Source organism: Stenella coeruleoalba (assembly GCF_951394435.1).
Source record: "Stenella coeruleoalba genome assembly, chromosome: 6".
Lineage (NCBI taxonomy): Eukaryota > Metazoa > Chordata > Mammalia > Artiodactyla > Delphinidae > Stenella > Stenella coeruleoalba.
The window spans coordinates 37,089,307-37,102,335 of NC_137151.1; the positions used below are offsets into that span (position 1 = coordinate 37,089,307).

Consider the following 13,029-nt stretch of genomic DNA (forward strand, 5'->3'; position numbering starts at 1 on the left):
GAAGATTGAGTTTTAGTTAAAGGTAGTTTTTAGTAGGAAGACAGAGGTTAAGGTTATTTCTTCTCAGCAGAATGGCACACAGTAGACCCTTACTAAATATTTGTTCAGTAGATGAATACATGAATGAATGATTTGGATTAAGTTCTAAAGAGAAGGGTGGAAAATGGTAATATAAGAATTAAAAACGTGAGAGTCAGTATGAAGAAGGCGAGGCTCTTTGCATAGAGATGGGAGTTAAATAGCACATGTATAGAGGCCTAGGGGTCGACCAACCAGGGCCACTGGGCCAAATCCAGGCCAGCACTTGATTTTGTGCAGCCCACGAGCTAAGAATACCTTTTACATTTTTAAATGATTGAAAAAAATCCAAAGAAGAGTAATGTTTTGTGACATGTGAAAATAATATAAAATTCAATTTTCAGTGTCCATACATAAAACCACTGCTTTTTTGTTGTTCTACTGTTGCAGAAGGAGCCAGTTATTAAGCAGTAATAATGTGCTAAAGCACTTTATAAATGTTATTTATATAATTCTCACTACAACCTGTGAGATATAATTCACTGTTCCCATTTTACTGATGAGCAAACTGAAACTTATGTTTCAGCCAAGTTCACACAGCTGATTAGTGGCAGAGTCAGAAACTATCAATACATCCACAGTAATTTGACTTTCCAGAGTTTCCATTTCCTCCTAGGATGAAAGCACTGGCTCTAAGAGTAGTGAGACCATGAGATGTTTATTAAACAGGGGTGAGGAGTGTGCTGAATGCTTAGAGGGCCGCTTTGGACCTGAATCAGAGGAAGAGAATGGTTTAGGCAGACACATTTATAAGAGAGGTATATGGATTTAATTCTCATAACTCCTTCATCATTTGGATACTATTATTAACATCCCATGTTGGATAAGGGGTGGATTTCTTAAAGACCATTTCCCAGGTAAAAGGCCCAGCATGTGGACGCTTTGGCTCTTTTTTTTTTTTTTTTCTGCTGTACGCATAGGCTCCGGACGCGCAGGCTCAGCGGCCATGGCTCACGGGCCCAGCCGCTCCGCGGCATGTGGGATCTTCCTGGACCGGGGCATGAACCCGTGTCCCCTGCATCGGCAGGCGGACTCTCAACCACTGTGCCACCAGGGAAGCCCCGCTTTGGCTCTTTTGATGGGTGACACCACTGGGCCTCCAAAGGCTCATCCAATCCTACGTTTTAGGATCCCACGTTCAGAAGCACTTAGGGAAGGTTTCCTATGGATTGAAGGATTCCAGTGTCCTGCATTCTTCCCTGAGACTTCTTTCTCCGCCCCCTCCTCCTCTCCCCCATCTTCACCTCCCAACTAGGCTTCTCAGACCTTTCAGTTAATAGCTCTGTTCCTGCATCACAACAAATCAATCAGCATATGAAGAAATGCAGCAGAGTTTAAAGTTCAAGTGTTTAGGGATGTGAAGGCATGAAACTCTCCTAACAGAAAGCCTGGAGGCAGATGACAATCTTTTGTCAAAGATTCAGCAGCTGTAGATTTCTGGAAGTGGTTTGTAACCTTGCAGCTGGCCTGTTTATTCCTGCCTTTGCTGCCTTTGGCGCTGAAAGCAGCCACGTTCCCACTGGGAACTTACTGGCTGGCCCCTGCTGCCAAAACAGGAAGTGATTTGAATGTCGTCTGTTTTTAGGACTTTCTGAACTTCAAGAGTTTTAAAACAAATTTCAGCAGTGGATTTACTGCTTTGCTTTACTACTCATTTCTTCTAAAACGCCCGTGCCAGGGTTAAACTCTCAGGGGCAAAGTCCTGTACAAATAGTCACTTAGTAACGAGCTTTGCAAACTCAGCCTCTCCAGCACATTAAATTCAAAGCAGGGCTTTTTTGTGGATAGAAACTGGTGCGGGTGAAGAGAGAAAGAAGGAACAGGGAAGAGAAGGAAGGGAAGAGACCTCCCTTCCCTCCTTGTCTTTCTCAGAAAACCAAACATGGCATCTTCCATGAAGAGCTTGTTTTCTGACCACAGCAGATATGTTGAATCTTTCCGGAGGTTTCTCAACAATTCCACGGAGCATCAGTGCATGCAGCAATTCATGGACGAGAAGCTGCCGGGCATAATAGCAAGGTAACCAAAAAAAAAAAAAAAAAGGCCGTTTTTGTCCCATGGACAAGCCTCGGTCTCGTTCTGTGCAGTGATAGATGGGTCAAGGCCATCCCGGGAGGCTGGGCGCGGGGATAAGAACGAGGTACTGACAGCCGCCCCGCTCGACCCTCCGGTGCCCCTTCTCCTGCCGCGTTTCAGTTAGACGCTCGCTTGAAACGTTCAAAGGCTCTGATTTGTGCTGGATTTCCAGCTGCTCAGAGATAAGCGTTAACCATCTGAAGGCACAAATCCACGTTCCTTTGGGAAAAGATAAGATCCCAATCTTTGAGCTCAAATTTTTCAGCCCTCCTCCAAATTTTACCTTCCAAAAAAAAAAAAAAAAAAAAAATCCCCAACGAAGTCTAGTATTTTTGCATTAGAATCAAATAATTACCAAATACTATTCACCCCTGAGGATTGAGTGGGTGCCTCTCAATTCTCTTAATACCCATTTAAATTTATTCTCCTTATCCATTATTATAGTTACCACTCTCCAAAATAATAATAATAATTGTCTTTTACTTTCAACTTAATATTAGCAATGTGGCCCTAAAAAAGCATTTTCCCATTATCAGTGAAACTCACTAGTGTCTACCCTTCTCGCAGACTCCTTCTTTTTTCTTTTTGGTGATTAATGTGTTCAATTTGTGCCAGAGCTGATAAGCATTATGAGAGTAACAGATTTCACATGGCAGTGATAATCAAATCACTTATCTGGGGGTGGATTGCGGGAACTTTGCGCTTCAGGAAGTAATGATGGAAAACTGGGGAAAATGGCTGGGGATCCAATTTGCAACTGGAAAGGAAAGTTTCCTATCAGCAAAGGAAACTGATATTTTTATCTTTTGCTGGATTTTTCTATTGTAGGCCTGTAATTCTTTCACCAGGACAGTTAACTCCACCTGACCAGAGAAAGCACTGTTGGATGTATATGGAATTTTATTGCCCTTTCTATCTTCTATTTTTCATGGTTCAGTTTTTAAATGTGTTTTTTTTAAAATTGAGTATCATATATTAAGTAATAAGTAATAGGATAACAGTGCAAAAATCAAAGCAGACAGCAAATACAGTTTCTTATCTAGGAACTAATTATAGTTTACTTCTTTGAGTCTTTTGGTTCATTTCTAAAATGAAAGGTAATGAGTTAATTTCTGAGTTCTTTTGCAATGCTAAGCATCTGTGTTCATGTCTGTGGCTTATGCAGATCCTTGGTTTACTTCCGCCTTCCGTTTGGTTTGAAGACATACTATGGATGCCTAGAGTAACTACAACAAAGATAGTGGTTCCTTGCCTTACCCACTTCCATTCCTGATTCGGGCTCTCCGGAGACAACCACTTTCAACACTCTGAAAACATTTAGTTGTTGCTTATGGAATTTTCTTTCCTAATTCTAAATAACATGTTATTCTCTTTCTTAATTTTGATGTATTAAAGTAGCTAAATAAACATGCACATCCCTCTCCCCATCATGTCAATACAACATAGCTATATAGAGTGGGTATATATAATACATACGTGTATGTATATATATATGAATATATACATATATATGTCTAAATTTTGGTTAATTTGTTTATATCATATCATTTTGCCTGTGTAAATATTTTTCATAATTGAACAATGCATTTATACTATCGTTACTACTATCATTATATTTCCTTTCATGTACAGCCTTTTGTTTTTCCTAGAGTTAACTACTGTCTTGATTTTAGTTTATTTACTTAGCTTCCTATGTACCTATCACTACTTATACCCCAAGCAGAAGTATTAATCTCCTCTCAATATATTCCAACAGATCAAGTAACCTGCTGATTTTTCCTCATGGGAACATCTTTTCTGGAGTTCTCTGTTCTTTTTTTTCCAGTCTGGGTTGATTTGCTTTTGGCCTGCTATACAAGTATTGATGAGGAATTTATTTCATCTTCTAGAAATTCCCTTCTCTCTCCAGTACTGAATTCCCAGCTTCTGGATCTGATGCTGTTTCTTTCTTGGTTTCTTTAGTCTTTTTTTTTTCTTCCCTGCTAATCCTTTAAGAGCTTTCTAAGAAAGAGTGCATGGGAGGTAAATTTTTTGAGACTTTGTGTGTTTAAAAATGCTTTCACTCCTTGCTCATCATTGTTAGATAGTTAGATAGTTTGGGTATAAAACTCTACAATGAAAATGATTTTATATCAGAAATTTAAAGATATTTTTCCATGGTCTTGCAGTTACTGTTGAGAAATCTAATGCCATTCAAATTCTTCATCTTTGGTTTGTGACCTTTTTGTTGTTCTTTGTTTTTTAGGATCTTCTCTTATATCTAGTATTCTGAAATTTTAAGATGATGAGCTATGGTGTGGGTCTTTCTCACCCATTTTTGTGAGTAGTCCCTGGGCCATTTCAATTAAGATTCAGATCCTTCAGTTTAGGGAAGCTTTGGTATTATTTAATCATTCCTGCCCTCTTTTTTCTTTCTTTCTTTCTTTCTTTCTTTCTTTCTGGAATTTCTATTCATCAAACAGAAGACTTTCTCAGTTGATTCTCTAATTTTCTTATATTTCCAGTTTTCACAATTTTATCTTTCAGCCCTCTATTGTTTGCTATTGTATTTTTAATTTCCAAGAATGTTGCTTCTTTATAGCATCCTGTTCATCTTTCATAGATATAATACCGACTTTTATCTATTATAAAATTTTCCTCTGCTCTGTGCATGTTTCTTCTGAATTCTCCTTTTCTGTTTCTTTTGGTCTCTCTCATGTTAGGGGAGCTCCCCAACTACAGATGAGTTTTGGTTGTCCATCCAATCAAATAATGAGGCAGTAAAAATTAGTTCAGGTCCTCTTTGTGTATGTACAGGAACAGCCTGTTGAGCAGTTGGCTCACTAAAGTAATTCGATGTAGATTTTGCACTTGATGGGAGATTCTCAGATGCCAATATAGATAAGTTTATTTAGTGAAGTGGATTATTTTTTCACAGAGGAATTATTCAATCCACTATCTGGAAGTGGTAAACAGGGCGAGGATGGTTATAGCATACAGCTGTAAATAGTAAAGTTTGTTGTTGTCACATATAATGCATTTAGATCCTTGCCCGGAAAATAGCAAGTTTTCAGTAATTCTTAGTTATCATCATAATATATGAAATAGGATGATAATAGTGTCTAATCATAGAGGAGTTGTAAGAATTCAAAGAGTTAATTCACTACAGATGACCAACAGGCACATAAAAAGATGCCCAACATTGCTAATTCTTAGAGAAATGCAAATCAAAACTACAATGAGGTACCACCTCACACTGGTCAGACTGACCATCATTAAAAAGTCTACAAATAACAAATGCTGGAGAAGGTGTAGAGAAAAGGGAACCCTCCTACACTGTTGGTGGGAATGTAAGTTGGTGCAGCCACTATGGAAAACAGTATGGAGGTTCCTCAGAACACTAAAAATAGAACTACCATATGATCCAGCAATCCCACTCCTGGGCATATATTCAGGCAAAAATATAATTCAAAAATATACACCCCTATGCACCCCTATGTTCCTAGCAGCACTATTCACAATAGCCAAGACATGGAAACAACCTAAATGTCCATCAACAAATGAATGGATAAAGAAGATGTAGTACATATACACAATGGAATACTACTCAGCCATGCCATTCGTGGGACTTCCCTGGTGGCGCAGTGGTTAAGAATCTGCCTGCCAATGCAGGGGACATGGGTTTGATCCCTGGTCCAGAAGATCCCACAAGCCGCGGAGCAACTACGCCTGTGCGCCACAACTACTGAGCCTGTGTTCTAGAGCCCGCAAGCCACAACTGCTGAAGCCTGCACACTCTAGGGCCCACGTGCTGCAACTACTGAGACCACGTGCTGCAGCTACTGAAGCCTGCACTCCTAGAGCCCATGCTCAGCAACAAGAGAAGCCACTGCAGTGAGAAGCTGTGCACTGCAACAAAGAGTAATTAGAGAAAACCTGCATGCAGCAATGGAGACCCAATGCAGCCAAAAAAAAAGAAATAACGCCATTTGCAGCAACATGGATGCAACTAGAGATTATCACACTAAGTGAAATAAATCAGAAAGAGAAAGACAAATGCCATATGATATCACTTATATGTGGAATCTACAATGTGACACAAATGAACCTACCTAGGAAACAGAAACAGAATCACGGACACAGAGAACAGACTGATGGTTTCCAAGGAGGAGGGGGTTGGGGGAGGGATGGAGTGGGAGTTGGGGTGAGCAGATGTGAGCTTTTTTTTTTTTTTTATAAATTTACTTATTTATCTATGTATTTATTTTTGGCTGCCGTGGGTCTTCGTTGCTGCACGTGGGCTTTCTCTAGTTGAGGCGAGCAGGGGCTACTCTTCATTGTGGTGCACAGGCTTCGCATCACGGTGGCCTCTCCCGCTGTGGAGCACAGGCTCTAGGCATGCAGGCCCAGCAGTTGTGGCACACGGGCTCAGTACTTGTGGCTTGTGGGATCTAGAGCGCAGGCTCATTAGTTGTGGCACATGGGACCAGCCACTCCGTGGCACGTGGGATCCTCCCGGACCAGGGATCGAACCTGTGTCCTCTGCATCGGCAGGCGGACCCCCAACCAATGCACCACCAGGGAAGTCCCAGATGTGAGCTTTTACATACAGAGTGAATAAACAACAAGGTCCTACTGTATAGCACAGAGAACTATATTCAGTATCCTATGATAACCCATAATGGAAAAGAATATAAAAAAAGTATATATATATGTATAATTGAGTCACTTTGCTGTACAGCAGTAATTACCACAACATTGTAAATCAACTATACTTCAGTAAAAATTTTTTTTAAAAAAAGAGTTAAGTCATATAAATCACTTAGCTGTGCCTGGAATAATAATAATAAGTTGAGTGCTTGTCATGTGCAGACACATTTCTAAAAGATTTACATCAGTTACATCATTTAATCCTCACAACTCCTCCATAAGGCAGACACTATAATTATAACCCTATAAGGCAGGTGGTATTATTATCCTATTTCTTAGAATCAATAATAAAGGCACAGAGAAGTTCAATAACTTGCTCAAGGTTACGTATTAGTAAGCTAGGATTTCAACCTAGGTGCTCTGCTCCGTAACCTCACTATGCCAGCTAATGATAGAGGCATTTTTAAGAATTAACCAAGGGCACAGACAGGGATGGGTGTATGAGGACTCATGATTATGAATTGGAAGATAATTAGAACTGAGGAAGGCAACTCATTCACAGGTGTCCTTGACTCTGTGTTTCCCAGTGTCCTTAAGAACTCTGCTTCAATCTGTCTTCTTCCTATTACTCTGGGCAGGCTCTTCACTTTAGCCAAAAACTAGGCTTGTTTACCATCCTGAAGCACAAACAAACAAGCACCGTTCTTTCAGTTCATGTTTCCTCTCTAGCAGTCTCCCTTTTTCGTTCTCACTCTTTCATCCTTTTTCAAAAATCTCTAGATCTTCTTCTTCTTTATTGAGTTCACTTTTAATCCCACTGCCATCTGACTCCTGCCCTTAACCACCTTTTAAAGCTGCTATTATCAAAGATATTCATATTGCCAAATTCAATGGAGAGTTGCCCTCTTTTTATGTTTTAGTAGTACAGTCTGCCATGTACAATGGCCTTTTCCTTCTCTAATTCTCTTATCATCTCTCTGAGCTTTACTGCTTTCCTCTCTGTCTTCTTTGTGTGTTCCCCCATTATCCCATGACTTTTTAAAAGTTGGTATCTTGTCATAATCCCACTGCTCTTCTCTTTGCAATACCCTTGGGTGATAGAATCTATTCTCCTACTTTCGACCATTACTATATGATAATTCTCCAGAATACATCATCAGTCCTGATCTCTCTCCTACCCAGCTTCAAGCTTGCATATCCAAATGTCTGTTGAATTCAGATCAAAAAAAAAAAAAAAAAACACTGAAAAAACATAAACTTGCCATAAAATCATACTGTCCAGCTTCCTTTTCGATACCACCCTTCACCCAGTCATCCAAATTCACAACGTGGCAGTCATCGTGCACCTCGTCCTTTTTCTGACCCCTTATTTTTTTTTTTTACATCAGTTTAAAGAAAGTCCTACTGTTGCATCCCAGTCCATCAATTCCACTCTATTTCTGTATAGAGCCATAATACTGGGCTTTATTGTCTCACATTTCAACTTGAGAGCCAAGTGGTCTCTTCATTTTTATGTATCAGTGCTTAGGATAGGCACATAATAAATGTTTAATAAACATTTGTTTATTGAAATTAGCAAGAAGAAGGAAACAAGGCAAATATCAGAGAGAGTATGAATCACCTTAGCCTTTCTCCCATCTACAATGAATGGCTTATTATATTACCAGACTCAAAGGCCCACTTTTTCTGTTTTTGTTCTCCAAACAATCTTCAAACAAATGCTATTTCCCACGTCTGAGATGTTTATAGTGCTGTTTCTAAAAGTCTCCCAGTTCAAGGTTGGTAATAAGTGGAACCTTTACTTCTAAAGATTTCTGAAGACAGCAATATAGCCACTGAAATGATCGAGGCCTTTCTTGTTGGCCTAGTTTTTGTTCACTGTAATTTTAGTCTGTTCTCTTCAACTAGACTTGATAATCAGATTTTACAAACCACCTGGCACATTTTTCTTAAACTACATAATTTTTTTTTTTTCAGGATTGGAGACACAAAATCTGAAATTAAGATTCTAAGCATTGGTGGAGGTGCAGGTATGAATAACACATTTTAAAATTTGTATTTCACTCCAAACATCATGCTGTCTGACAGCAATATTGTTCATTCTTTAGGAAAGCCATTTTCCTTTGCTTTTGGCAGAGATTAGTTTATTAAAACTAGTAAGAGACATACCACTTCAACTAAGATTAATGTCCGCATAGATTTATAGCGTTTAGGACATCGGCCTTCATTATTATCTGTGATATGGATACGTGTGGCTTTCTTATTTTTTTTATATAACTGGAAAAAATATAGGATAACTTTGAGGATACCTTTGATCCAAAATGATTTAACTGTTCACAGAAAAGGGAAATTTCATAAGACATTCCTTAAGCTTGTGCCACTTAAAGCAAAGTCCATAGACTGGTTAATGGTTTGCAAACTATTACTGGTGCATGAGAAGATAAGTGTGCACTGGAACGTAAATCAATGCACAGCTCCTTTCATTGAGAAAGCATTGCTATGGGGAAAAATATGCTTAATGACATAGCTAATTTACACTCTTGTGACCCCACTCTTTTTGAGTTGCACTGGCCTAAACCATTCCCTTCCTCTGGCTCAGTTCTAAAGCTGCCCGCTAAGAATTCAGCACACTCCCCAGCTCCCTTTCGTAAGCAGTTCATGTTCTCATTACTTAGAGCCAGTGCTTTTATCTTAGGGGAAATGGGAAGTCTGGAAAGACAGGTTAATGTGGGTGTAGTTTCTGACTCTGCCACTAATGAACTGTGTGAACTTGGCTGAAACATAAGCTTCAGTTTGCTCATCAGTAAAATGGGAACAGTGAATTGTCTCATAGGTTTGTAGTGAGATTTATATAGATTAGTTTCTAAAGTGCTTCTATAAGGTGGAGGTAGGTCCTTTCTGCAAAAATAAAACAAGAAAATTCATCTCCAGACTTTGCCTCATATCAAACTCCTGAGTAGTGTTTGCTTTACTTTTAAGCTGCTAGTCATCTGGAGGTCTGAGTTAACATAATAATAATATATATATTATATAATATATATGATATGTTAATACTATAATATAGTCATATATTATTTATAATATATCCATATATAATAATATATAGTCATATATAATGTTTAAACATATTATTCATATGTTTATATCCTTATTATTGTTTTCATTTGAAATAACCACGGAGTGATGGTTAGTATAGGTTACAACTTGGTAACAAGTGGACACTACATTACCACTTGTCACATAGTGCCAAATGGTAATCTCTTGAGTCTTCTAAGTGTAATGTTCTAATCCTACATGAATGAGTTGAATTGTGCCCATCTTAACACAAAGATAACCAAGAGCCCTCTAATGGAATAGGATGGCTAGTTTTTGATGTCATCATTTGCTCATTTTTCATAAAATACACTGGAATATAATGTAATAAGGACTGACTCTTAAAATAATTTTACGTTATTATCATCTTTCACCAAGAAAACAGAAACCAACAAGGACAGGTAATGAAAGATACTGTCATGAATGATCTAATACAGTGTGTTTAAGCTAAAATACTCTATTATTGCTTGTGATATTTTATGTCTTAAGGTTTATAAGAGTGATGAATTGCCCAAAGAGTGTCCTATTAATTCATTTAACCAAGACAGTCATTTCCAGTGCGTTTTGCAAATGAATTTCAGGCAACCACAGGCAATGAGACTATCATTTGATAGTGTCACTTGTTCTTGGACAAGAAAAGAAGCCCTACAAGGAAAAGTAATTAAAAACAATCTCTACCGTGGCCAAGTTAATTGACCTCTTAATATAAAGTTAATTGAATTTCTAATGTAAATGTATCAAGCAAGATGCTTATAAGCTATCTAGAGAAAGGAATATTTGCCCCACACAGTGATTCCTTACATAAAGGTGCACATAGGGGCTAATATAGAGAACTTTTCCAAACAGAGGGAGCAGTACTTGGTGTTCTTCTGACTGAGCCCTAACATTGTATTAATAACAAGCTCTGCCTTGGAGAGAATATGGGTGCCCTTTAAGCTCATTCTTCATAAGCAACTGCTCAGAAACATAAGAACTGCAAGAGAAATTCAAACTGTACTTAGTCTTCACTGCTCAAGTAAGTTACATGAAATCAAAAGCAAGGCACTTAAAACCCCTAGGTCTAGAGGTTCTTGGCATGAAAGAGTAGTGTTTGGGGGGAAAGGACACCTCACTCAGTTAGTCTGAGTGCTTATATACCAACTGGGAGATGCTTATCTAATAATCTGTCATTGCCTAACTGCAAGGACTGCATGCGCAGAAGAAAAATATATAATGAGGAACTTCCTGTACTTGCCTTAGAGAAATGGGTTCGCCGCATGTTTCACAATCTACAGTGTGCCTGAGACTTTTGCATTATCCTGCAGCTTAGGTATCCTTCCAAATCAGTGTCTGAACTCCAGTCCCTGGCAAATGAGGCCATTGGCCCCGTGTGACACCTTGTGCTCAGCTCCCATAATGCATCTTACAGGGTTCTACTCTGGCCTTAGCTTATGGGCCTCTCTGGTTTCACTTCCTAGATGTTTTCTTTTGGATGTCCATATACCTACAGATCCTATTCTGCATATCTTTGGTGCAAATACTCTCTCTGTATTTGTAATGGTGATACCATTCTCACCATCATGATGAAAAAACACTCCAAAAGCAAACAAACTAAAAACTTCCCTAAATCAAATTGCTGCATTTATATCACTTAATGTTCATATCCTATGGGGGCCTGTTTGATTTTCTTCTCAGAAGCATGAGCAGGGACTGCTATGTACCCTATCTGTCTTCTGTCTCTTCTATAGAGGTTGGTATTTGGGTGCAGAGGGATTTCATAATTTAAGAGAGAATGTAAGGTTTTAGAAAAAGGCGTTTGGCAATTCAGTTCAGAAGCCAAGCAATTATTAGGGCTCTGAGCAGTTCAAAAGAAAGGAAACTGATGGAAAACTTTTCCATGTCTTCTGTAAGTGATCTACTACATCAGTGAAATACAATTGATAAGCAGCATTGTTATTCATAGATGATATATTCGATGTTAGGAGAATGTTTGAAATAAATATTATGTGTATCCACAAAAGAAAGAGAGGAAATCAGGAGAAAAACAAATCATGTACAGAAATATAGACCATATAGTTTTTACAAAGGCCAAATAGAGAAGTGTAACGCTGTATGTGTATGTGCATAAGTTTGTATACTTTCATGAAACAAAGTGAGCAATGGGAATGCTTCATTCGAGGTCTCAGAGTATTCAGATCATGCTTATTTCAACAATTTTTTTTTTTTTTTTTTTTTGGCTGCGCGGCTTGCGGGATCTTAGTTCCCTGACCAGGGATCGAACCCGTGTCCTCGGCAGTAAAAGCACTGGACCGCCGGGGAATTCCCAATTGTTTTTAGCTATTGAGAGCAACTGCATTGTATTCCAAGTCTCATAGAACATGCTTTTTCGGTCCATCTTCAACACTGATGCTTCCTAAAATTAAACCACCCAATGGAACTTCTTCATTACTCAACTTTAAATGAGTGTTGTCTTTATGTTTGATGGTACATGAAGAAAAAGAAACCCAGACTCTTTTTGGTAAGGGAGAATGCTGTTAATTTACAGTGCACATTTATACATGGAAAAAGGTTCCAGAAGGCAGTAATGGGCAATGTTTTCTCCTTGCTCTGGGCTTTGCTTCAAGGAGAATCACTTTATCTGCTGCGTTGTTCAGTTCTTATGTTCAAATGCCAGAAAATTTTATAAGGTTTAGACAGGACTCAAATAATCTCATTTTATCCAGCTCTCTACTTTTATTTTTATTAACCTATTATGTACCAACTCAGGTGTCATAACTTATATAATAGTGTATATATAGATAAATTTTTAATCCACTGAAGCAATTCACATATGAAACACAGGTGGTATAAACCCTTTTATAACATTTTTTGGAAAATAATTATGCTGATATATGTTGAGTTAGGTTGTTTTCTTATTCTGTAACGTATAGACACCAACATTACTACAGAGATTAAACAATAGAAGAAAATTTAGAGACCATCAATACCCTCATTCTACAAACAAGAAGCCTGAGAACCATCAAGGCAGAATAAAACCCAGGTCTCTTGATTGTAGTCTAGTCCAACAAGCTGTACTAAACAGATATAAAAGTTAACTGTCGACTTGGCAAAAGAGAGATTCGGTATTTAGTAATGACCAGCTATTTGAAAATCTAATTTTATCAGATTATTAAT

The 13,029-nt window shown here is 38.3% G+C and overlaps 1 protein-coding gene across 1 annotated transcript in view; it reads left to right on the plus strand.

Annotated features, from left to right (window-relative positions):
• The first annotated feature begins 1,603 nt into the window (after nt 1–1,603).
• HNMT (histamine N-methyltransferase) overlaps nt 1,604–13,029 on the plus strand; it is a 36,210-nt gene continuing 24,784 nt past the window's right edge. The window contains exons 1-2 of the mRNA XM_079924192.1: nt 1,604–2,097; nt 8,761–8,813. Of these exons, the coding sequence (XP_079780318.1) occupies nt 1,961–2,097; nt 8,761–8,813 (190 nt within the window). The 5' untranslated portion in view covers nt 1,604–1,960. The remainder of the gene's footprint in view (nt 2,098–8,760; nt 8,814–13,029) is intronic.